Source organism: Emys orbicularis, chromosome 9 (assembly GCF_028017835.1).
Source record: "Emys orbicularis isolate rEmyOrb1 chromosome 9, rEmyOrb1.hap1, whole genome shotgun sequence".
Lineage (NCBI taxonomy): Eukaryota > Metazoa > Chordata > Testudines > Emydidae > Emys > Emys orbicularis.
The window spans coordinates 55,801,644-55,828,413 of NC_088691.1; the positions used below are offsets into that span (position 1 = coordinate 55,801,644).

General features: G+C 47.6%; 1 protein-coding gene across 1 annotated transcript in view; it reads left to right on the top strand.

The window, feature by feature from the left end:
• EHHADH (enoyl-CoA hydratase and 3-hydroxyacyl CoA dehydrogenase) overlaps positions 1-17,985 on the top strand; it is a 45,887-nt gene extending 27,902 nt beyond the window's left edge. Inside the window, exons 6-7 of the mRNA XM_065411218.1 lie at positions 2,075-2,416; positions 16,715-17,985. Of these exons, the coding sequence (XP_065267290.1) occupies positions 2,075-2,416; positions 16,715-17,985 (1,613 nt within the window). The remainder of the gene's footprint in view (positions 1-2,074; positions 2,417-16,714) is intronic.
• The last annotated feature ends 8,785 nt before the right edge of the window (positions 17,986-26,770 follow it).

Sequence of the window (26,770 nt, forward strand, 5' to 3'; positions counted from 1 at the left end):
GAGATGATATGTAGTAGTAGTTAATGGAGATATCCCATCTCCTAGAACTGGAAGGGACCTTGAAAGGTCATCGAGTCCAGCCCCCTGCCTTCACTAGCAGGACCAAGTACTGATTTTGCCCCAGATCCCCAAGTGGCCCCCTCAAGGATTAAACTCACAACCCTGGGTTTAGAAGGCCAATGCTCAAACCACTGAGCTATCCCTCCCCCTCCTGGTAACCTACTGTGAACTGCTCTGTTGTGTTCAGTATGGCGATGTCCAGCATTACCTCTCAGGGTGCTGGAAGGGCTAATTACTTAATGGTCTGTACAGTGCTGTGATGCTGTAAAGCATCATGTGAGTCCTTAGTAGCATGAATGGAATGGATCCTGAGGTTCTTATTCTAGTTTTCTCTCCATCCTTAATCAGGCAAACTTCCCCTGAGAACACAGGGAGTTTGTGAGAGTGAAAATGGAATAAAGACCTGAAGAGTGGCTCCAGGGTTTGTATTTTTGGAGGGGGTGCCTGAAATGTAACTTATTTTGGTCAATTAAAATCCCTTTGTGCCATCACCATAGCAACCAGTGTCTCTTGTAATAACTCATGCACTGGTGTGACTCTTTGATTAGCCCCTTGCTGGTGTGTAGATACAAACTGTCCTTGGCTATTCATTTATTGCCCTCTGATAGGGTGTAATCCTGTTGAACATTCCCACATCCCTCATGCTGTTAGGTCAGAATTAATACAGAAACAAATGACATTCCCAAATCTTTCACATGAACACCCTGTGGATCCAGACCCCTGACTGGGATGTGTCTGAGTAGCAAAGTAAATTGCAAACCAATTTCTAATACAACACTGGAAACGGATGTTAGCAAAGGGGTATGAGAAATGGAGAGGTGGAGACAGAGAATATAGCATGCTTGGTGGTTTATACTCCTGAATAGGTGAGCATGAGAAATTGAGGAGAAGTGCTTGCTTGGAATTTTGCCTTGCTGGAACGTCTGGGGAGTGTGCATTTGGAGAATCGCAATTGTGAGAGAAGTCAGGAAATGGAAGAAGAGTTTTACACATTTTACAAATCACCCTCCAGTGTCATGTGAAATCTTTACACACCAAGCATCAACCGAACCAGCAGAAGGCATTCACTTTCCATGTAGAAAGGGGAAAAAATCTGTAGTCTACCAGGAAAACAGTAGGCTTGGCAGTTCTGTAACTATAGGGTTACCATATTTAACAAATAAAAAAAGAGGACCCTCCATGGGGCCCTGGCCCCGCCCATTTCCCCACCCCCAGCCCCGCCCCAACTCCGCCCCTTCCCTGCCCCAACTCCGCCCCCTCCTCCCTCCCACTCCCAGCCACACGAAAAGGGCTGCCCGAGCGCTACCGGCTTCACGGTTTGCCGGGCAGCCCCCAGACCCTGCGCCCCCGGCCGGCGCTTCCCCAGCGCAGCGGAGCCCGGGAGGGGAAGCGCCCAGCCGGGGGCGCAGGGTCTGGAGGCTGCCCGGCAAACCGTGAAGCCGGTAGCGCTCGGGCTTCGGGCAGCCCCCATGCCTCCGGACCCTGCGCCCCCGGCCGGGCACTTCCCTCCCGGGCTCCGGCGGCGCAGGGTCCGGAGGCATGGGGGCTGCCCGAAGCCTGTAGCGCTCGGCTCTTAAACAGAGCCGAAGAGTCAGGGGAGGAGCAGAGCCGCCGCGGCCGGAGGCTCTGCTCCTCCCCTGACTCTTCGGCTCTGTTTAAGAGCCGAGCTGCCCAAGCGCCACCGGCTTCGGGCAGCCCCCATGCCTCCGGACCCTGCGCCGCCGGAGCCCGGGAGGGGAAGTGCCCGGCCGGCGGCTGGGGTCCGGAGGCAAGGGGGCTGCCTGAAGCCCATAGCGCTCGGGCGGCTCAGCTCTTAAACAGAGCCGAAGAGTCAGGGGAGGAGCAGAGCAGCCGCGGGAGGGGAAGTGCCCGGCCGGCATTTTTCCCGGACATGTTCGGCTTTTTGGCAATTCCCCCCGGACGGGGGTTTGATTGCCGAAAAGCCGGACATGTCCGGGAAAAACCGGACGTATGGTAACCCTATGTAACTATATTTCTCAACTCTCCCACTCAGGTCAGCCATTAAATTCTCGCAGACTCAGTCTGAAGCTGGTTCAAAGTCTGCCCAACATGGATGCCATTCTCAGCGAGGCTCTTGTGAAAGTGAAAAAGCAGGCCCGGGGGTGTCTGTCTCCAGCGATGTGTGTCCAAGCAGTCAAGGCCTCTGTGCAGCTACCCTTCACAGAGGGTATTTGGAAGGAGAGAGAGCTGTTTAACCTCCTGTTGTCCTCAGGCCAAGCCAAAGCACTGCAGTATGTGTTCTTCGCACAGAGAGCAGCACAGAAGTGGACAACACTCTCTGGAGCTTCCTGGAAAACTACTTCAGCTCAGCCCATCCGAAAAGTAGCTGTGATAGGTAAGTTGGTGAGATCCAGTATGCTTGCCAGCATGGCAAATGCCAGTCTAAATGAACTGGAGAGGTGTGGCTTTTCCCAGGAGTGCTGGGAAAGGAAACAATGGAATAATGTTGGGTACCTTGTGGGACCACGGCAGCCCCAGGAAACTTGAATGACTTCCTACAACGGGGTTCTGGGAGCTGCTTTGGAGTCCTGAAGCTGCCCAGCTTCCCCCTTAATTTACTCCCCACTCCTTCCAAAGGCCTCATTGCAGTAAGACCTTACCTTTGATGGAAGACCTGAGGAAGAGTCCTCTGGAGGCATCAGTGCCTCTGCATTTACCCTCCAGGGGTACACGCTCTCATGGAGGCAGAGCTCCTCCAGCCTCCCAAGTTAAAACAGAACACACAAGATTGGTATATTCTAGGAAAGAAACCTGTTAGTTCTAACTGCTTGTAACAGTATAAACCTCTGCTAGTGAGGACTGAGATAAGGTTAAATGGCTTAATCCTGTAGTGTCAGGTCATTTCTGTGTGCTCCTACCTCCAGCTACCCTGATATCACTTCAACTACAGCTTCATACTCAGTTCATATATAGATGATTTCATTTTAAAATAGTGTTGTCCTGAGAGCTTACTTAATTCCATATTATAAACAGAGATCTGTATGAAATTCTTTTTCTTCTAGTCCAGTTTTGTCATCTGTGAGTCTGTGTGTAGAGAGAGAGTGAGTGTGTGTTTGTCAGGGATATATTAATACAAAAATGTTTTGTTGACAGCTGCATTTTAAGAAGCTTTCATCTCATCATGATCCACCCTTGCCATTTTGCACCCCCCGGAAGATAATGCTTTCATTAAATTTTTATAAGTGCAATTTAAATAAAACCCTTTGATGCACTGCACAGATCTAAAAAAAACAAAACAAAACCCCACCAACAACCTTTCTGCTCTGCATGTTGATTGCTACACTCTGTGTAAAATGGCTAGACAAGAATAGAGAACTGGGAAAGTGGCCATTTCAATTTTAGACATATCCAGTCCGGTTGCCACTGCTTTTCCCTGTCTGGTTATCATATACAGGATCTTCATTTCCTGCAGTGCACTCGGAGCCCTCTTCAAGCTCATCTCTGCTAGAAGAAGCCACAGATGGTGTTTCTTGAACTGTCCCTTTTCCTCATTTGTTTTGCTGAGTTAATTAATGTCATGTATTGAATGGTCATTTACTACATGAATCTTTGGACTTTAAGTACTGTACTTAAATCTGGCAAACATTAATCTCTCAACAAGCTCATATTAAATTGTCATGAGGTCCTTCACTGGTGAGATGGCATTCATGCAAGCAGCATGGAACACTATTGGGTCTATCTTGTGATTCATTGCTGAGCAAAATGATTGAATTCATGTAAATATTATCTGTCCTATCATGTGAGGGCTCCATTTTGCATTTTTGTAAGAAGGAATAGGTGACAGGAAGCAGAGCTTAGACTTGAGATTCTCTGCTATTTGGGGGATAAATCCCACTTAGATAAGTGAGTCATTTGCAAACCTCACTCCTTAATGGAAATTCATCGGTTAATAGATTTTTAAGGCCACAAGGGGCCACTGTGATCTATGGAGTCTGACCCCCTGCATAGCACAGGCCATTGGACTTCCCTGAGTTAATTCCTGCTGTGACAGACTGACGGTATCCTGAAATATGCTGAACAAACTTTCAGGAATTAAGATAAACTTTACTGAGTTAAGTTAAACCTTATTGAATGAGGGTTAACGCCTTTAGGGTACATTGTATCAAAAATATAATAGTGTATGTGTTATTGTGGCATTGTATGTACCTTCTCCAGTAGGGAAGGGGATGCTAATGTACTTCCTCCATTAGCAACCATTTGAAGCTACCCTCTGTAGAGATATACATATACTAGTTCAAACTGGTTTCTCCAGGGACCAACTGACAAAGAAAGGGTTGCATACATAGTCTGGTTTTTAAGTGGCTCAGGGCCTTCTCCCTGATCCAGCAAATGGACAGGACTCCAGAAGCATGCAGGGCCCCAATCCTTAGGGTAGGGTTGGAAGGGCTGGATGCTTGTTCTGAGCTGAAGCTGTGATTAACTTGTAACCACAAGGAATCCCCCTTGGGTGGGATATTGAAGGACTGCTCTTGCCAGAGCCCATCTTAGGAGTGAGGTTAACTCTGATAAGCTTTTTAGCATGCATATAGGTTCTTTTTATTGTTTTTAATATATTTTCTCTGTAAGGCTTGTTACCTTACGAACATAGCAGGCTTGCGTGGAAAGTGGTATGTGATACCTAACAACTGTAGTAACTACACCTATTAACTGTCTCTGAAGAGAAACCAAGCAGGTTTGTTTGGGCAGACTGTGCTGGGGATAACACAGTGAAGGCAGGCAACTGTACAGCCTGGGAATACCCCAGTCAGAAGAGAGTGGGACACCTGTCTCCACCCAGGAAAGGCAACAGCTGAGGAGCTAGAAGCCTGAGATTGGGTACCTGTACTGGACTCCTGAGGGGAAATATTGGTGCAGTTGCCCTGAACTGTGACTCCTTCTTCAAGTCTAAATGCTGTGGTTGACCTAGAGCACATCTACTAGAAAATCATCCAATTTCCATTTAAAAATTCCAGTGATGGAGAATCCGCTACAGCCCTTGGTAAATTGTTCAATGGCTAATTACCCTCACTTAAAAAATTGCACCTTAGTTCTAGTTAGAACTCGTTGAGCTTCAACTTCCTACCACTGGATCATGTTAGATATTTGTCTGCTAAATTGAAGAGCCCATTATCAAATTTCTGTTCCTCATATAGGTACACCTCTACCCCGATATAACGCTGTCCTCGGGAGCCAAAAAATCTTACCGCGTTATAGGTAAAACTGCGTTATATCGAACTTGCTTTGATCCGCTGGAGCATGCAGCCCCGCCCCCCCGGAGCACTGCTTTACCGCGTTATATCCGAATTCGTGTTATATCGGGTCGCGTTACATCGGGGTAGAGGTGTACTTACAGACTGTGATCAGGTCACTGCTTAACTTTGTCTTTGTTAAATTAAACAGATTGAGCTCCTTGAGTCTGTCACAGTAAGCCATGTTTTCTAATCCTTTAATCATTCTCATGACCCCTCTCTAATTTATCAACATCCTTCTTAAATTGTGGACACCAGAACTGGATGCACTATTCCATCAGCAGTCACCACAGTGCCAAATTCAGAGGTAAAATAACCTCTGTACTCCTGCTCGAGATTCTGGTTTATGCATCCAAGGATCACATTAGGCCTTTTGGCCACAGTGTCATGCTGGGAGCTCATGCTCAGCTGATTATCCACCATGACCCCAAAATCTTTTTCAGAGTCACTGCTTCCCAAGAAGAGTCCTCCATCCTGAATGATGGCCTACATTCTTTGTTCTTAGACCAGGGATTCTCAAACTTCATTGCATCGCGGCCCCGTTCTGACAACAAAAATTACTACACAACCCCAGGAGGGAGGACTGAAGCCTGAGCCCACCCAAATCTCACTGCCCCGAACTGGGGGCCAAAGCCTGAGTCCCACTGCCCCAGGTGGGGGGGGGAGGGCAAAGCTAAGGGCTTCAGCCCCAGGTGGGGGGGCTTGTAACCTCCCCGCTGCCCAGGCCTGAAGCCCAGGCTTTGGCCCCGGGCTTGGGGTTTGGCCATAGGTGGTAGGGCTGGGGCTTCAGCTTCAGCCCCGGGCCCCAGCAAGTCTAATGGCAGCCCTGGTGACCCCATTAAAACGGAGTCATGACCCACTTTGGGGTCCCGATCCACAGTTTGAGAACCACTGTCCTAGATGTTTGTCCTCACATTTGGCTGTATTGAAATACATACTGTTTGCTTGCGCCCAGTTTACCAAGCAATCCCAATCAATCTGTATCAGTGATTTGTCCTCTTCATTATTTATCACTCCCCAAATCTATGCTTCATCTTCAAACTTTATCAGTGATGATTTTATGTTTTCTTCCAGGTCATTGATAAAAATGGTCAAAACCAGATACCTGCAGGTCCTCACTAGAAACTCACCGGCTCGATGATCTTTCCCCATTTACAATTACACTTTGAGACCTGCCAGTTAACCTGCCAGTTAGTCTAATCCATTGAAATGTGCCATATTGATTTTGTATCATTCTAGTTTCTTAATCTAAATGTGTGAGGGTACCAAATCAAATGCCTTACAGGAGTCTAAGTATATTACAACTGCGACAGAAATGACAATGTCCTACAATATCTTTGGGAGATCTTACTGAATTCAGTTTATGTATCTTTGTGGTGGAGGGATTGTATGTAATTCCATGAGGAACAGTAACCACAGCACCTCCAAGATCTAAGAACAAATGGGGGTCATTAGGCAAATTCACTCAGATTGCAACATCTCCAGAGAGGTACCACCACCTGGAGAGGCTCGCATATACTAGTTCAAACTGGATTCTCCAGAGACCAACAAAGAAAGGAATTTTGGATAAATAGCCTGAGTTTAAACTGATTCAGGGCCTTATTTCTGATCTAGCAAATGGACAGGATCTTCTGTTCAAAGGGGAGGGGACAATCCCTGTGGAAGGATTGGAAGAACTGACACCTACCAGAGCCTAAGGTTGGAGTTGGGGTGACCTCTGTTTTCACTGTAATGCTTTAGGAATAAATGTGTGTGCTTAGAAAGAGTTGTGTGGTAAGTTGTAACTGCTGGCAATTACAGCTTTTCATACCTTTCGGATAGAAAGCAAAGCACACACATTGGTCTGTTTAGGCACTCTGGCTTGCTGGGAATATTACAATGCAGGGAGGGAACTGTACAGCCTGGAAAATGCCTGGTCAGGGAGGGAGGGAGGCATAGGTCTCTGCTCAAAAGAGATCATGGCTGAGGAGTCAGGAGCCTAAAAGTGGATGCCCTCAAGGCATCACAAAGGTGGAATACAGGTGCAGTTGTTTTGAACTGTGACAACATCAACACTGTTACCTTTATCAACGAACTTGTTATCGCATCAAATAATGATATCAAGGTCTGACAAGATCTGTTTTCCATAAGTCCCTGTTCATTGTCATTCATTCTATTAGTGTTTTTTAATTCATTATTAACTGAGTTCTGTATCATCATATTATTATTGCATAATTTTGCCCAGGTTCGATGTCATGCTGACAGGCCAATAATTACTCAGGTCATCCCTTTTACCTTTTTAAATATTGGCATAACATTAGCTTACTTCCAGTCCTCTTAGAAGTTCCCTGGTGTGCCAAGACTTATTAAAACCAATATTAATGGTCCCAAGAGCTCCATGGCTAGCACTCTTAAAACTCTTGCATGTAAGTTTTCTGGACCTGCTGATTTAAAAATGTCTGACTTTAGTAGCTGCTGCTTAACATCATCTGGCTTTTTCCCAAATACAGAACAGAAATATTTATTGAACACTTCTGCCTTTTCTGCATTATTATTATTGACAGTTCTACCATTTCCATCTTCAATAACATTGTTGGGGTTCCTTTTGTTCCTGATAAACTTTTTAAAAAATACTCTTCTTATTGTCCTTAACTCTTTTGGCTATAGAGTTCTCTTTTTATTTGTGATGGGGTATGCACCTTACACCCACCCTGAAGGGGTTAAGGTGGCTCAGAAAAAGCCAGTTAATCTTAACACCAGGGGGAGAGTTAGGCTTGATTGATAAGGCTAATTGATGATGAAGCCCAGCTGTGGCGGGCAAGCAATGGAGTGATCGATGGAAGGGGGTGGTAGGCCAGACAAGAGCTGATTGCTACCTACAAGGAGGCACCCTGTTACAGTGTCCTTTTGCATCCTTTATCCATTTTCTACAGTTTCTAGCTTCTAGTTTATATTCATTGCTAACAATTTCCCCTTTTTCCATTTTATATATATATCTTCTTTCTCGCAGCTGATTCGGCTCATAATTGTTTCCAGCTTTGTGAAACTGGCCTTTCTAAACCACCAAGTATATTGATTACTTGCATGTAAGCAACCACTAACTTTTAGTTCTATGATCAATTCCAATACTGGTTGAGTTAGAAATTGTCATCTATAACTTATAGACATTCCAGTGACATTTTTAGTATTGGCAGCAGGAAACCTCCAGCACGTGTCAATTAGATTGAAGACCCCCCATTACAACCCATTTTTTTCCTCCTGCACATTATAGATTAGTGCTCAAGGATTGTCACTCGATAAATTGCCCTGTTCTGTTCATTCCCTCTGAAGCATCTGGCACTGGCCACTGTCGGAAGATAGGTCACTGGGCTAGATGGACCATTGGTCTGACCCAGTAGGCAGTCGGTCTTATTATTTGGTCATCCTGTTCCCAAGTGTGATTTGGTGTCTGTAGCAGACACCCCTCTTGTGTTTTATCCATAGATCCGTATTATAACAAGCATTCAAGATCATTTACTTCCTAGTTGTCAGAGACTCTGAAACAGGCAATGCCATTTTTGACAGAGTGACTCTCTCTCTCCCCTTTTGCCCATTAGACCCTTCCTAAACCAATTATAACCATTGATTTTAATATTCCAATCATGCAGATCTTCCCACCTGGTTTCAGTAATACTGTCTACATCAAATTTATGCTAAGAAATGAACAATTCCAATTCTTCTTGTTCATTACTCAGGCTCCTAGCTTTGGTGTATAGGCAACTAAAGAATGTATTCTTTTCATGTCCCTTGGTGCTTTGACATCTTGATTTTGTACTGAATGAGTGCTCATTTGTTCCCCCTTTTCACCCTTCATGTTAGTTTAATGCCCTTCTGATTACTCAGCCTGTCCCTGAGGAGATTGGTTCCCCTTCAACTGAGGTGGAGGCCATCCAAACTATACAGCTCTCTCTCCTCATAGAACGTAGACCAATGTTCCACAAAACCAAAACCCTCTATCTTACATTACTGCTCTGGCAGCGGTTCACCTCTGGAATGTCTGACTTCTGTCTTCCTTTACTCATGAGACAGGAAGGGTCTCAGAGATCACTTGAATATTCTCCTTCAGCCCCATGCTGAGTTCTGTGAAGTTGTCTATAATCTGCAAGGTATCCTGTGACACAGTGTAATTGAGGCCAATGGATCCTTGCCTGCTGAGTTCAGAAGCCTAGCCAATCTTAGAGTGATGTCTCATGTCTTGGCTCCAATAAGGCAGCACACCATCCTGCTATCTGCCTGTCCTTTGCAGAATGTTCTTTCCATTCTCCTTTGCATAGCATCCCCATCTAGGTATTATCTGTCTTCTGTGGATGGCTGGAGATCTCTTCACAGGTACACTTGATAGTCTTGCAGCTTGAGCTGAGCAGCCATTCTCAGGAATGTCCAATACACCTTTTCCATTCAACTAGCTGTCTCTTCAGAGACATTTTCTGCAGTTTCCATGCTGAGAAGCTGATTGGATACTTCTAGCTGTGTGGAATTCCTCCCGGTCCTCTCTGGTAGTTACAGCCTGCCTATCCTCATCTGCCTCCGACAGAGTAGAATGCCAACTCGACCTCTTGCCTCTGGTGGTTACAAACTCTCTGATTTCCACACTCTCTCATTCTTTGGCCACCAGTTCATTTCTTCCTTGACTCTGGGGTGATGATGCTTCCTGACTCTGGTTGTTCCAATACTCTACATCCTCTCTGATGCTCTGCAGTGTCAGTCCTTGTAGTTCCAAACCAGAAATCTTTCCTTCCAGCACAATTACCAACTCGCACTTTGTACACAGGAAGTCCCTTCTGGCTTCAGGCAGGAAAAAAAACATTCCACATCTGTTGCAGGTTGCAGTCACTGATCTGTTGCTGGCCATCACACTATTGAGCATAGAACTGTACCTAGAAAGAGAACCTCTCATGCACCTTCCTGTGAACTCCATACAGAAGTCCCCTGTTTGCCCCTACTGTTCACCTGATATGAAATTAATAATTTCAACCAGAAATATTAATCCCAAATAATCATTGAAATGGAGCAGCCTCAATTTACATCAGTCTGCCAGCATTTGTTCTGCATGATTTTAAACATAATGCTGGAACAATACTTTCATATTCTGAACATGCCACAAAGCATTTCCCTGACATAGCATTTTTAATGTAATTGTACATTTAAAGTCAGATTACAATTTAATATAGTTTGAATTTAGTACCTATTTCTGTAATATACGGAGTTACTATATATTAGTTGTATCTTATATGACTGATCAATAACTGAAAACCATGATTTGCTCAATCTGCCCAACAAGTGGATTTGTCATGTACTTATGTATTGTATAATGAAGTAGGTAGAAGAGTAGTTTTTGGCTGTATGGCAAAGAACTGAAAGGGGGAAGACCTGATGTGGTGGTTGTATTTGTGAGGAAGACATGAGCCTGCTGCTGTTAGCATTGCAATGGGTGTGAAATATGCTCAGACAGTTCTGATAAGAGCATGGTTTATTATTATTGAGATAGCTAAGAGGAAATGAGAGAAGGCAGCCCTGAATCCCTGAGCACAACAGTTCTGAGGAAGCACCCCAATCCATACAACTTGTGGAGTGTTTCCTGGTCACATCCCTGGGTTTCTGATGCTGGAGACTGCATAGTTTGAGGTGGGATTCAGTCATTTTGGACCATCTAAGCAGAAGTTACTTTTTCTTTTTCTTCTTTCCCCCAGGTCCCGCCACACCCCAGAGATTCTCTACCATTTTTCTGTTCTGTTATACTATTATGGCGGGGTGCATTCGCTACTGGTGGCGCTTCCTCCTGGTCGTTCTGGGGATTAACTCCAGCCAGACATTGCACCCTCCTTTGATGGTGTCTCTCCTGTCATCCTCTCACCCTGTGGACCCCTCTTGCTCCAGGAATTGCCGCCTCCTCCTCTGGAGGGCTGTCATTACATGGTTTCCCCTTCCCGGTGTGTGTCTGTGTGTGTGTAACCAAGTCTTTCCAGGATAAACTGTCCCAGGCAGTCCACTGTCCTCTACCTGGCGTGTGCCATGTCCCCCTTCTCTGGGTTCACCAGCCTTCCAATTCCCTTCTCCCAGGGAGTAACTATGGACTACTCTCTAGCCACTAACACACCTCCCTTCTCCCAAGCAGTGACTGCAGCCTACTTCCCTGCAGTCCTGTCTGTTGCCAGTTTCCTGGTTTTATAAATCCAGCTCAGCTCCTCCCCCAGCTGGACTTCATCAACCAATTAGGCCCTAGCACTCCCTGGGTTTCCTCCAGGTGCTGCCTATAGATTAATTGGCCTAATTTACCCTCTCAGGGCAAGTGTGGGGAGTACACCCCATCACATATACACTCTTCCTCAAGATCACCAGCCTTACAACCAAAGATGATCTAATGGGGTCATCAGCAGACGTGCCTCTTAACCTGCTGAATGTCCAAGTCTCCCCTTGTATCGACCACCCAATTTTAGAAAAAAACCCACAAGTGTTATCCCTGCTGGGTGTTCTAGTGTAACAAGGCTCCAGATGCTTCCACTGCTACTGAAAAACTCCTTTCATACAGGCCATTGAGGAGTCAGATGGTAACTTGGTAACCAACTATCCTGGGCCAAAATTGAACTTGGCAAGCTCAGGTCTTGTCCATGGGCTCAGGTCTGTGTCCTAGAGGATGAAGTACCACAAGGATGTCTGACTGCCTAAGACAAAAAATAGTCTTTGTGGCTCACCAGTGGAAGGTCTGAGGTCCTGATGCCGAATCCACCTTCAAACCCCCAGTTGTTGACGAAAGTTCTGGCAGAGGTGGAAGGAGGGGCAGCAGGCTGGCAGCATGTTTTTAGTGTTAACATCTGTATTTTGTATGCATTCAGTATATGGGAATGGACAGAAGGACATTACTTTACCTTTGTTGGTTACGTAAATGAAATTTTAGTGGTATGTTAACTTTGATTATGATGTTACAGATCTTATTTTTCCATCATTGACCCAACACAGGCATAAATAAGAGTTCTGCTGATATTTCCCATCAGAAGTAAAATGGCTGTCTTTGAAAACACATTTTCAAAATCTTCGTTCTTGTTGTCAAGATAGGAAATGTTTTGCGTAGCACATGTTTGTGTGTATAACACACAGTCAGAGCTACATCAGTGATGACAGGCTGCTTGTGGAAAAAATACTCCACCTTGTTTGACCTGCTTTATGGAGACTTGAGCTTGTTTTACTGATGACATAATTTCAGCCATTCTTCATAAAGCAGCTTTAGATTAATTTTTTAATCCCCTTGGTTTGTGTTTCTTTGTTTGGCTGATAGACTTTCATTCGAAAACCTGGTCAGCTGGATTTTGGATTTTAAAAAATCATTTTGATAGAATTACTGCAGACCTTGTCTAGTTGTGGCTTTATTCTGGATGTTAACAGTGCTCACATTCAGAGTTCCCCTTTGCTTTATAGGAGTGCGTGGCACATGAAAAAAATCTTTACACTCCACTGGCATTTTACTTTTGATGTGGTTCTCAGACTATTTTTGATTTATTTATATTACTGTAGCATGCAGGAGCCCTAGTCATTGTTCTAGGTGCTGCACAAACCCAGAACAAGACTGTCTCTTCCCCAAGGAGCTTACAATCTAAGGCCTTGGCTACACTCGGGACTTCCCAGAGGTCTCTCGCAGCGCTGTAAGTACTCCACCTCTCCGAGGGGAATAGCTTGCAGCGCTGCGAGCGAGCGTGCAGCGCTGCAGGCTCTGATTACACTGGCGCTTTACAGCGCTGTACTCACTGTGCTCGGAGGGGGGGGGGGGCGTTTTCACACCCCTGAGCGCAGCAAGTTGCAGCGCTGTACAGCGCCAGTGTAGCCAAGGCCTAAGTATAAGAGACAACACATGGAGAAAGACAGGGGAGTACAATGAGACAATATGAGTGATAGGCAGTGGGCCAGTAGCCCAACCATTGTCAAGTATTTTGTAGGCATCGCAGCAAAGAAGAATTTTAAGGAAGTATTTGATCAGGAGGATATTGAGTTAGTTTTGTAGATGTTTACAGGGAGCTCCTCCTAAGCATGAGGAGCAGCGTGGGAGAAAGCACAAAGGTGTTTGTTTGAAAATTTGACAAATGAGCAATGGAGGCTGGCATCATGGACCAGTCAAAGGCAGGAATCAACGTTTCAGTCGCAAACAAGAGAATGGTAGGGTGGGGCTAGGCCATAAACAGCCTCGAAAGTGAAGATATGTAACATATGTCTGATGTGCTAGAGAAGGAGGAGCCAGTGGAGGGATGCAAAAAGAGGGGCGACATAGTCAAAGAAATAGGCTAGGGAACTGATCTTTCCAGCAGAGTTCTGAATGGATGTGAGCAGGCCAAGATGGCATTTGTCAAGAACAGGGAAAAGGATGTTGCAGTTATCAAGGTGCAAGATGAGAGCCTGAACCCGAGTTTTAGCAGTGAGGATGGATAGGAAAGACCATATCTGAACAATGTTATGTAGAAAGAGTCTGCAAGATTTAAATATAGCCTGGGTGTGAGGATGTAGAGAACAGTGTGAGTTGAAGATGACAGCCAGATTACAGGCCTGAGGGACAGGCAGGATGGTGGTATTGTCCACAGTGGTTGAGAAAGAGGGTTGGGAGGGAGACTAAGAACTCTGTTTTAGCCATGTTCTGTTTGAGCTGATGGCTAGACAGCCATAAGGAGATGTCAGAGAAACAGGCCAAGATTTTAGTTTGGACAGGAGTGGAGAGGTAGACCTGACAATCATCTGCATAGATGAATTTGTTTGTGTTTGTGGATGAGATAAGGTACAGAGGGAGAAAGAGGAGAGGTCCTCAGACAGAGCTGGTCTCCTTTTCATCTCTAGGCTCATGGATTGTGCTGTTCACAGACACTGTTTGGACTTCCTCTTCTGGAGTTATGTCCTAGACCAGGGGTGGGCAAACTTTTTGGCCCAAGGGCTACAACTGGGTGGGGAAATTGCATGCAGGGCCATGAATGTAGGGCTGGGGCAGGGGGTTGGGGTGCGGGAGAGAGTGCGGGGTATGGGAGGGGGTGTGGTGTACAGGAAGGGGCTCAGGGCAAGGGGTTGGGGTGCAGGAGGGGGCTCAGGGCAGGAGGTTGGGGGCTCAGGGAAAGTGGTTGGGGTGCAAGAAGGGGTACGGAGTGCAGGAGGGCGCTCAGGGTAGGGGGTTGGGGTGCAGGGAGGGGTGCGGAGTGCGGGAGGGGGCTCAAGGCAGGGGACTAGGGGCTCAGGGAAGGGGGTTGGGGTACGGGGTGCAGCAGGGGGCTCAGGGCAGGGGGTTGGGGTGCAGGAGGGATGCGGGCTGTGTCAGGGGGCTCAGGGCAGGGGGTTGGGGGCTCAGGGCAGAGGGTTGGGGTGCAGGAGGGGTGCTGCAGGGGGCTCAGGGCAGGGGGTTGGGGTGCGGGCTCCGGCTTGGCACCGCTTACCTCGAGTGGCTCCGGGGTGGCAGCGGCGCGCAGCAAGGCTAAGGCAGGCTCCCTTTCTGCCATGGCTCTGTGCCGCTCCCAGAAGCGTCTGGCACCACGTCCCTGCGACCTCTGAGGGAGGGGGGAGCAGAGGGCTCCGCACGCTGCCCTCACCTGCGGGTACCTCCCCCAAAGCTCCCATTGGCCGCAGGCAAGGTCAGCACGCGGAGCCCCCTCCCGCAGGGGCCACAGGGACGTGGTGCCGGCCGCTTCCGGGAGCGGCGCAGGGCCAGGGAAATAGGGAGCCTGCCTTAGCCCCGCTGTGCCACGGGGCTGGCAATCCCACGGGCCGGATCCAAAGCCCTGGTGGCAATCCCGTGGGCCGTAGTTTGCCCACCCCATCCTAGACCCTCTCCAATCTGGCTTCCACCCCTTGCACCCCATTGAAACTGCTCTCACCAAAGCTCAGAACCAGTACCCCATCCTTCTCCTCCTTGACCTGTCAGACTCCTTCAGCACAGTCAACCATGCTCTTCTTGAAATTTTGTCCTTCCTTAGCTCTCAGGACTCTGTCTTCACCTGGTTCTCCTCCTACCCATCTAGTTGCTCCTTCAGCTTGTCCTTTGGAGGATCCTTCTCATTCCCCAAATTTAACTTTTGTTGTAATATTTGTATTATTTTAACAGCATTTTCAATTAGCCCAGCAGATTGTGGGTAACCTGGACTTGATGTAATATGTTTGAAATCATATGCTATGGCAAAACTTAAACTCTTGACTGTTGAAGTCCATTATCAATCATTACCACATTGAGAATGCCATGCAAAAACTGATTTAATTTTATTAATGAATTGTTTGGCACAAGTGTTTTCTAGTATAGCTATTTCAGGAAAATACAAAAAATAATCAAAAACTATAACATAAGCATGTCCTTTATATTCAAATAGATTGAAACCTATTTAGACCAAAGTCTTGTTTTCTAGAATAAATGTCATAGGCTGTTTAGACTGAGCATTTCTATATTTTTGACGTATGTCACTTTCTTTTATGTAAACCTCTATGTTTTGGTTCATTTGTGGTCAATACAGAACCTCTCTTTCTCTTTCTCTACCTTTACTTTTTTCTATGTCTAAATGTCCCTCATGTATGTGTTTCAACATCTCTGCTGTTAACACTAAAGGAATTACTACCCTATTGCCTTTAAACAGAATTCCTTCAATTACTGAAAAGTCTTTAATAAGTTGATTATATGGCTTCAGTATCACTTTATTATATCATTTTTCAATAGCTGTAATAATCTTTTGTAAATTCTCATTCTGTCTAGTTGCTTGTACAATTTCTTCCCATACTCTTTCTGATATAGGAAACAATTTTTAAATACATCTACATGTACCACATCTTCCTCTTCAATTACATTGGTTACATCATAAACTCTAGAAAGAGTATCAGTAACAATTAATGATTTGCCTGGCTGATATTCTAATTTTAAATCAAATAACAAATTCCATTTCTAGAGTTTGAAATTCCGCATAGCACAGGGTCCGGAAGATCAAGTTCTGTACTTCACTAGGGTTAAACTCTTGTTTGTTTCCTCTTGCTTATGTATGACAGTTTTCCGCATGCATGTTCCAAAAATAGATAAAAGTTCTATCGCCCTAATTTACAGCTGGAGAACTTAGGTACTCAAAAGTGCCTTGCAAAGGGTCACACTGGAAGTCAGTGGCAGCGCTGCAAATAGAATGCAGGTTTCCTGATTTCTACTGCCCTGCTCCAGCTAGCTCCCATATTATAATGTATGAATTGGAGAACCGACTTAAATTACTCAAAGACTGAATTAAAATGTTGCTTTCCCCCCAATTTTCCATTTACTTTTTCTCCATCTACACTCCCCTGTTTATTTGCACAGAGACCTGCTTTATGTGCTGGAAGTACCAAAGAAGCCCATTTGCAGCGGTGTACTTAACAATTCCTAGTACTTACAGTCTCTGTTTCTCTCTTGCTTTTATCACTAGGGCTGGGAACAATGGGCCAAGGCATTGTGACTTCTCTGGTGAAGGCCAAGATGTCTGTAGTAGCTCTAGAGCAGGATCAGAAGCAGCTGGAGGTAGGAGTAAGAGCTGTGACATCCCTTCTAGAACATGAAGCTTCAAAAATGCAGTGGATTGGCCAACGCCCAGATGCCTGTGATCCCGCCCTTCTCCAGTTCACTCTGGACTTCGGTGTGTTACAGGATGCAGATCTAGTTATTGAGGCTGTGTTTGAGGACATGGCACTGAAGAAGGAGATCTTCCATAAGTTGTCAGCAATCTGCAAGCCAGGGTCCTTCTTGTGCACTAACACCTCTGCCCTGGATATTGATGAGATTGCTTCAGCCACCAGTCGCCCTCACCAGGTCATTGGTACTCACTTCTTCTCACCTGCCCATGTAATGAAGCTGTTAGAAATAATCCGTGGTCGTCACACATCGCCCATCACCATTGCCACCGCCATGGGTTTAGCCAAAACTATAGGCAAAATAGGGGTTGTAGTAGGGAATTGCTTTGGATTTGTTGGGAACAGAATGATGACTCCTTATGCTGAACAGGCAGTTTTTCTGCTAGAAGAAGGATGTAAACCAGAAGAAGTAGATCAAGCTCTAGAGGGATTTGGTTTCAATATGGGGCCTTTCCGAATGTCAGATCTTGCTGGGCTTGATGTGGGCTGGAGATCTCGGAAAGGGCAGGGCCTGACTGGACCCAAACTGGCTCCAGGAACTCCTGCTCGCCTGCGTGGCAGGAGGAGATACAGCCCACTGCCTGATCTTCTATGTGAGAATGGAAGGTATGGCCAGAAGACTGGCATGGGCTGGTACCAATATGAGAAACCTGGGGCTAGAATAGCTAATCCAGATCCATGGCTTCACAATTTCCTGATTGGGTATAGAGATTCCCATCATATTAAGGCACGCTTCATAGACGAGGAGGAAATCCTGGAGCGCTGTCTGTATACCCTCATCAATGAGGGCTTCCAGATCTTAGATGATGGAATAGCTTCTGCCCCAGAAGATATTGATGTAATCTACATCCATGGCTACGGATGGCCAAAGCACAGAGGTGGCCCCATGTTTTACGCTTCTACCATCGGGTTACCTCGCATTCTGGCTAAACTGCAAAAATATTCTGAGGCCCATCCTGACATTCCCAGAGTGCAACCCAGTGCTTTTCTGAAGAAATTGGTGTTCATGGGAAACCCTCCATTGAAGGAGTGGATGTCCCATGCAGGACACCAGAGCAGTAAGCTGTGATGTCCCTGCAGCCTACTCTACACGTTCAGCCACTTGTCTAGTGGTGACAAGTATCTCTCACTGCCATAATCAGTGATGTCTGTTCCAATCAAACCCAAAGCACAGCAGGTTGAAGAATAATGTCTGGCTCAGTTGAGCGGAGTAACAACTCTCTCTAATGGTAGTTGTTTTCACATTCCTTTCCCTGCTCACAATGCACCCATCCCTCCCACCTCACTAGTGCACCACACACGCCCTCAAGCTGCCAGTAGGAGACCCCTTCTGGCTGGCTGTTCCCTGACAAGCTGCACTCACCCGACTGCTGGATCCTAACAGCTGGTGTTCTTAACTGCCTGCCTCTTGTCATTCCTCTGGTGAGGGAGGGAGCAACACCTGGCAGCTCGTGAGACAGTTGAAAGTGGGAGGGTAGGCCGGGGGTCCTGGCTCGGGGAGACAGAGCCAGTGAAGATTCACTGCAGACAGGTATCCTCACCTAGCTCTGCCTCCCAGCAGCTACAGATCTCCTCTTGTTGCTGCCACAGAACCCTCTAGTGACCAAAGGCAAACCGAAGGAACTAGTCCCCGTGGGAGAGCCACCTGGGAACCATCCAGTTTACTAAGGATTCATTTACATGATGAACCTTCCCCTCCCAAAGGGAACAGATTAGACTTTCCCAGATAATGGTCTCTTCACGGAGTGCACGTTTGTGGGGTTTTGGATTGGCTGGAGGGAGTGGAGAGTGGTACAAAATGGAACCGTGCATTTTGGAAGTAAATTGTGATGCAGTGAAGAGAGCATCCAGGGCTAGCATCAAGGGATAGCACTCAGCACCTACCTCCACCCCCAAAATAACACTAATAAACACAGCACAATCACAGAAGACTATGACCTGCTCATTAGCTAGTGGCTGGAAGATCACATCTTTTCCCCCTCCTTCCTTAGCATTGCCCCTGCCCTCCAACCTCTTCCTCCAGACAAAAGTGCCTCCTCTCCAAGAGGGAGTGTATGTGTGTTCCCAGAACTCCTCACCTGCTTTTCTAGCCTGACTGCTGGCAGCTGCTGAGCGTAGAAGGCATGGAGGGCCTTGTGCACTACAAGTGACAGGAGAAAAGCCTTTTTGTGGCACTTCAGTGTTTCAGGTGTACAAAGGGCACCATGGAAAGTAAATGGGCTCAAGAGCTCTGCAGATAGGAGTTGTGCTGCAGGCATGGAGGGAAGTCTCCAGCAGATAAAAGAACAAGGAAGAGAAATATTTGCTTTTCTGAACTTGGCCCTGCGGGGTAAGGACTCCTCTTGCTCTTGTGCAAAGAGCACAGCTCCCAGTCGCTGGCAGGTGAGCCTGGTGGTTCCAGAACACACAGATTCTCTTCTTAGGAAAAGCCATATCTGAAATCAAACTCTGCTTTGTTTCATTAATTTTTAATAAAGCTGATTTTCATTTTCTGTCATCACCTACATTGTATTATCAGGTGTTGCTGCATTGTTCTCCCACATGTACACTGGTCACTTTTTTGCTCAGTTGTAGCAGATATCGGGGTCTTGCAGGTCAGTTTCCTGGTGGTAGACACCCACAGAGCCCCTGGCATCAGGTTAGCAGACCCAATAGCTTCAGCCACCTGTGATTGTCTATAGATAAAAGAACCAGTTGATGGTAGCCATCAACACCTTCCAGCATAGCAATGCACCCCATGTCAGCTATTGGGAGGGAGGGCAGAGAGTTTTAAAACATTGACATCCTGAATGACTTATCTCTTACAAAGAAAGAAAAGAAATAATAATGGAGGGAGAAATAGGGGACATACAGAGTTCCTGGTAGGAGAGGGAGACTGGAAAGGTAACACTGCACCTCTAGCACATAGTGGAGGTGGGAATGGGTGACAGAGCCCCTGGCATGAGGGAATAGGCTGCAGGGAGTTCCTGAAATAGGAGGGGCCGGCACACAGGGAGTTTGTGGGGGGAATGGAGAGATGCAATAAGAGCCTGGTGCATGCAACGTGCTCAGCCTACGCAAGCTACCAAATGTGCAACCTTCTAGTTTTGGCTAATCAACCATAATAGTATGAATGTACAAATGTGAAGAGCCCAAACATTGGCCCTGGTCAAGAAACTACAGCCAAGATTTTCAAAATTGGAGTGTAAAGGTAGACTCCTAAGACATTTTCAAAAGTCCTGAGTACTCAGCAGCTCCCATTTTGTTCTATTCGGATTTATATGCCACGCACATCTCCATGGTCTGAATCAGGGGTTGGCAATCTGCGGCATGTGTGCCAAAGGGGGCACGCGGGCTGATTTTTAGTGGAACACTGCTGCCAGCCGGGGTCCTGGCCGCCGGCCCGCTCCGCCCACTGTCGGCCTGAATTACGGAACCCCAGACCAGCAGCAGAATGAGCCGCTCAATCCGCTGCCGGTCTTGGGTTCTGGCCGCTGGCCCCTTACCAGCCGGGGTCCCGGCCGCCGGCCCCGCTCAGCCCGCTGCCGACCTGGATGGACGGAACCCGGACTGAGCGGGGCCAGCGGATGGAATCCCAGACCGGCAGCGGGATGAGCGGCTCAGCGGGATGAGCGGCTCAGCCCACTGCCAGTCTGGGGTTCTGTCTGCTGCCCGCGCTGCTAGTCTGGCACGCAAAACCTTTTACTGGCACGTGCAACCTTAAATTAATGAAGAGTTGGCATATCACTTCTCAAAGGTTGCCGACCCCTGGTCTGAACACTACCAGCAGTACATTGAGAGCTATAACTAGCATCTGCCATATGTGTGGTTCTTTCTTCCTGTCCTCAGATGGAAGACTGTAAGGATTTTTTAAATTTAATTACATTTTATTTTGTGTGCCCTGTGTACTAGCAAAAGGCAGGCTGAAGATGAGTGTCTTGCACCTGAAATGGAAGGTGCTGAGGTTTGTGGAGTTTCTTAGGACTGGTCTACATTACAAAATTAGGTCAGCGTAAGCCGCCTTGTATTGACCTAATTGTGCATGTGTCTACACTTAAATTTATCTCCCACCGATGTAAGTGCCCCATTACGCAGCCATAGTAACACCACCTCCCCATGTGGCGTTGAGCCATGGTTGACGTACAGAGGTTGATGTAGCACAAGTGTAGATATTGCATTACTTATCTCTGCACTAACAGTACTCCAGCAGCTGTCCCTCAATACCTGATACTGCCTGCTCTGGTCACAACTGTGAGCTCTGCTGCCCAGGAGTTACATAGACCAAAGCCCACCTCCCCCCACCTTTAAAACCCCCACAAATTTTTTAAATGCCTTTTCCTGGTTGTCCAGCTTGGTGAGCACACCTCTATCCGCTCTCCATTGTTGTGCGCAGCTGACCGTGCTGGCTACATGCTCCAGACACGCTCCTGCTTGGAGTAGACAGGAGAAATTGGATATCCTGAGCCGGTGGAGAGAAGAGGCTGTGCAGGAACAGCTTCGAACCAGCCGTAGAAATGTCGACATCTACAAGCAGAATGCTTGGAGGATGCAGTGGAAGGGTTACACCAAGGACCTGCAGCAGTGCTGTGTGAAGGCCAAAAAATTGCAGCAGGCATACCAGAGGGCCAGGGAGACCAACAGTCAATCCAGAGCAGAGCCGCAGACCTGCCTCTTTTACAAAGAGTTGCATGCCAGTCTTGGAGGAGACACCACCAGCAGCCTGCACACCACTGTGGATATCTTCAAGGAGCCCGAGTCACAGGCCCCTGTTCTGAACCGTGAGGAGGAGGAGTATGGGGGACAGGTGACCAGGGGATCCAGCTGCACAGTGAGCCAGGACCTGTTTTTGACTCCAGCATAGTCCAGTCAGTGCTGGTAGTCAAGCACAGGTGAGCCTGGTGCAGGGGAAGTATCCTCAGATAAGTGTGTAAATAAATTTTCCATTACAGGGATGGTGCCCCCAAATTAGCAGGACACAGCTTTCAACTTTTCATTAATTTACTTGTGCTAGAAGAGGTAGTGGTACAACCAAAAGAAGTAGAGTTACTATCTGCTTCTCATTCCCCTCTGGAATTATGCAGAGGGGGCCATGCAGAGCAGTGTGTTATGTACACAGGGATGTCCCTTGAATCCTCCTGAGAGATCTCAATGAAACAACCATGGCGATACCCTGCAATCCTCTCCTGAAGATTTCTAGCCTTGCTATGGAGAGCTCCATTGTGCCTGAGGAGCAGAGATGTCAAGTACATTCCTGGTTCTGCACTTTCCCTCCCCTTTTTCCCATCCACACACCCTCAATTTCAGCGTGTGTGTACACGTGCACAAGAGACAGTTCAGACCCAAAAGGACAATTTAACCCTCTAGTCTGACCTTCTACATAACAACGCCATGAAAAGTTCTTGCACTGAGCCCACCAAAAGGAGCCCTGTACTTGTCAAATGTATCTTTTAGAGCAGGGGTCGGCAACGTTTGGCACGCGGCTCGCCAGGGTAAGCACCCTGGCGGGCCGGGCCAGTTTATTTACCTGCTGACGCGGCAGGTTCGGCCGATCGCGGCCCCCACTGGCCGCGGTTCGCTGTCCCGGGCCAATGGGGAGTGCGGGAAGCGGCGCGGGCGAGCGATGTGCTGGCTGTGGCTTCCCGCCGCCCCCATTGGCCCGGGACGGCGAACCGCGGCCAGTGGGGGCCACGATCGGCCGAACCTGCCACGTCAGCAGGTAAATAAACTGGCCTGGCCCGCCAGGGTGCTTACCCTGGCGAGCCGCGTGCCAAACGTTGCCAACCCCTGTTTTAGAGAGACATCCAATCTTGATTTAAATACTCCAGTCATGGAGAATCCACCACATCTCTTGGTAGTTTGTTTGGTTAGTAATCCACAATAACCCCTAAGACTCTTCCACAAAGTCTCTGCTTTCCAGGATACAATTCCCCATCCTATAAGTATGCACAACGTTCTGACCTGCCTTTTAAAATGCAAGCTGTTTAGTTGAGTGCAGACTACCAAGCAATCCAGATCACTCTGACCTGTCTTGATTGTTATTTATCACTTGCTACCAATCTTTGTGTCACTTGAAAACTTTATCTGCAATGATTTTATATTTTCTTCCAGATATTAAAAGAAATCTGACCAGCTAGGGTGAGTTTGTGGGGATGTCAGTTAATATGGTATGGTGGGAGCAAGGGCAGCTTTAGCAGTTCACAGGTGCAGCTTCATCCACAGAAACCCTGCAGCAGGGGCTCTTGTCTCACGGGGTTGGGCCCAGTTCCCCGCTCTGGGTGATGCAACCTGGCACAGGGGTTGGAGCCGCTGCTACAGGGAGAGTGCAGGGCAGGCTCACTCTCCAGCCTCCCCCACAGGGCCTCCCATCCTCACCAGGTCAGGATTAGGGTGGGGGCAGAAGGTGCTGCTGTGGGCATTTAGTGGCGAGGAGGAGGAGGTGGTGCCCATGGAGCAGGAATGCACCCATTGAAATGGCAGGCTGCATCCGCCACTGAGTTTTAGTCACCAGATGGTTACAAGTTTTTCTCTTAGAATGGGAGCCCTGTTCAGTCTTTGAAGACAGGCTGCATTGTTGTTAGTTTTGTGGGGTAGTTTCTTTTTGGGGAACTGTTGAAAGTAGTGTGCTAGGTTGCTCTTTGCTTTGATCTCTCTGATTTGTACAGAGTTTTGGGGCAATGTTGCTCCCTGGGAACTGGGCATTGGTGTTTTGGCTGAAATTTCAGAAAGAGGGATTTGCCTGGGTGTTGTTTGACCACCTCTGTTCAAGAACTGGGGTATATAGTGCAAAAACAAGTTAGACTAAGGCCTGGTCTACACTATGAGTTTAATTCGAATTTAGCAGCGTTAAATCGAATTAACCCTGCTCCCGTCCACACAATGAAGCCATTTATTTCGAAATAAAGGGCTCTTAAAATCGATTTCTGTACTCCTCCCTGACGAGCGGAGTAGTGCCAAAATCGATATTGTCATTTCGAATTAGGGTTAGTGTGGCCGCAATTCGATGGTATTGACCTCCGGGAGCTATCCCACAGTGCACCATTGTGACCGCTCTGGACAGCAATCTGAACTCGGATGCACTGGCCAGGTAGACAGGAAAAGCCCTGCAAACATTTGAATTTTATTTCCTGTTTGCCCAGCACAGGAGAGCACAGGTGACCATAGAGAGCTCATCAGCACAGGTAACCATGCAGGCCGATAATCGAAAAAGAGCACCAGCATGGACCGTACGGGAGGTACTGGATCTGATCGCTATATGGGGAGAGGATTCAGTGCTAGCAGAACTTCGTTCGAAAAGATGAAATGCCAAAACTTTTGAAAAAATCTCCAAGGGCATGATGGAGAGAGGCCACAATAGGGACTCAGAGCAGTGCCACGTGAAAGTCAAGGAGCTCAGACAAGCCTATCAGAAAACAAAGGAGGCAAACAGTCGCTCCGGGTCAGAGCCGCAGACATGCCGCTTCTACGCTGAGCTGCATGCAATTCTAGGGGGGACCGCCACCACTACCCCACCTCTGACCGTGGATTCCGAGGCGGGGTAATCTCATCAGCCACACCTGAGGATTCTGCGGATGGGGAAGAGGAGGAGGAGGAGGACGAGCTTGCGGAGAGCACACAGCACTCCATTCTCCCCAACAGCCAGGATCTTTTTCTCAGCCTGAGTGAAGTACCCTCCCAAGCCAGTACCCAAGACCATGACCCCATGGAAGGGACCTCAGGTGAGTTTACCTTTTAAAATATAAAACATGGTTTAAAAGCAAGTGTTTTTTAATGATTAATTTGCCCTGAGGACTTGGGATGCATTCGCGGCCAGTACAGCTACTGGAAAAGTCTATTAACATGTCTGGGGATGGAGCGGAAATTCTCCAGGGACATCTCCATGAAGCTCTCCTGGAGGTACTGCAAAAGCCTTTGCAGAAGGTTTCTGGGCAGTGCAGCCTTATTCCGTCCTCCATGGTAGGACACTTGACCACGCCATGCTAGTAGCAAGTAATCTGGTATCATTGCATGACAAAGCCTGGCAGTGTATGGTCCCGGTGTTTGCTGGCATTCAAGCAACATCCGTTCTTTATCTCGCTGTGTAATCCTCAGGAGAGTGATATTGCTCATGGTAACCTGGTTGAAATACGGGAATTAATTAAGGGGACAGAGGTGGCCCTTCCTACTGGGCTGTTTGCCTGTGGCTGAAAAGAAATCCTTCCCTGTAGTAAGCCAAGCGCGGGGGGGGGGGGGGGGGGGATTGGCGCTGAGCTTTTCACGTGTGGGTAGCAGGGATCTTCCCTGATACCAGCCACGCGGTGGCGGGAGGGATAAAGCGATCATCCCAGAGAATTGGATGCGGGGGGGGGGTTAGTTTGTTTTCTGCTGCTGAAGGTTAACAGGAAAACCGCAGCACTCAACGGGCTTTGCTTGGTATGTGGGAAAGGAGGGCGCAGAAGCCAAAAGACAATGGCTTACCATGGCCACATGCAAGCCGAATTCTGTTGCCCGGACCTGCGTCTGTGATCTCTAGCAGCAAAGCCACAGGCACTCAATATTAAGAGGCAAAATGCGACCTTGCACAGAAATCACATGTGTTATGTAATGTGAATAGTGTTGTTCACCATGAAAGAGTATAAGCATTGTTCTGTAAAATGTATCTTTTAAAAAAATTCTCTCCTTTTTTCCCTCCCTCCAGCAGCTGCAAATTTTTCAAGCCTCCCTCCACCGTCCCGAAGGCTATCTCAGATAAGGCGTCGGAAAAAGAGGACGCGAGACGAGATGTTTGCGGAAATCATGGAATCCACCCGCAATGAAAGAGCTCATCTGAATGAGTGGAAGGACACGGTTTCAAAGTATAGGAAAGATGCCAGTGAACGTGAGGACAGGAGGTAACAACGTGAGGACATGAGGGACTAACGTGAGGACAGAAGGGACGCTCGAGATGAGAGGTGGCGGCAGGAAGCAACGCTGGGGCTGCTGCGTAAGCAAACAGACATGCTCTGGCGTCTGGTGGAGCTTCAGGAACGGCAGCAGGATCACAGACTGGTGCTACAGCCCCTGTATAACCCTCCTCCTCCCTCACCATGTTCCATAGCCTCCTCACCCAGACGTGTAAGAACGCGGGGGGGGGGGGAGGCTCCGTGCACCCTCCCATTCCACCACAGTGGACAGCCCAAGCAAAAGGCTGTCATTATTTTAACCTTTTTTTAGTGGCCTTTTCCTTCCCTCCGATCCTCCTCCCAAACCCCACCCGGGCTACCTTGTCAGTTCTCTCCCTCTTTTTATAATCAATTAATAAAGAATACATGATTTTTAAACGATAGTGACTTTATTTCCTTTGAAAGCAAGCTGTGATTGAAGGGGGAGGGTGGCTTGCCTACAGAGAATGAGTCAATAAAGGGGGCGGGTTTTCATCAAGGAGAAACAAACAGAACTTTCACACGGTAGCCTGGCCAGTCATGAAACTGGTTTTCAAAGCTTCTCTGATGCGCCGCGCTTCCTGGCGTGCTCTTCTAATTGCCCTGGTGTCTGGCTGCGCGTAATCAGCAGCCAGGCGATTTGCCTCAGCCTCCCACCCCGCCATAAAGGTCTCCCCCTTACTCTCACAGAGATTGTGGAGCACACAGCAAGCAGCAATAACAATGGGGATATTGGTTTGGCTGAGGTCTGAGTGAGTCAGTAACGTGCGCCAGCGACCTTTTAAACAGCCAAATGCACATTCTACCACCATTCTGCACTTGCTCAGCCTGTAGTTGAACAGCTCCTGACTCCTGTCCAGGCTGCCTGTGTATGGCTTCATGAGCCATGGCATTAAGGGGTAGGCTGGGTCCCCAAGGATAACTATAGGCATTTCAACATCCCCAACGGTTATTTTCTGGTCCGGGAAGTAAGTCCCT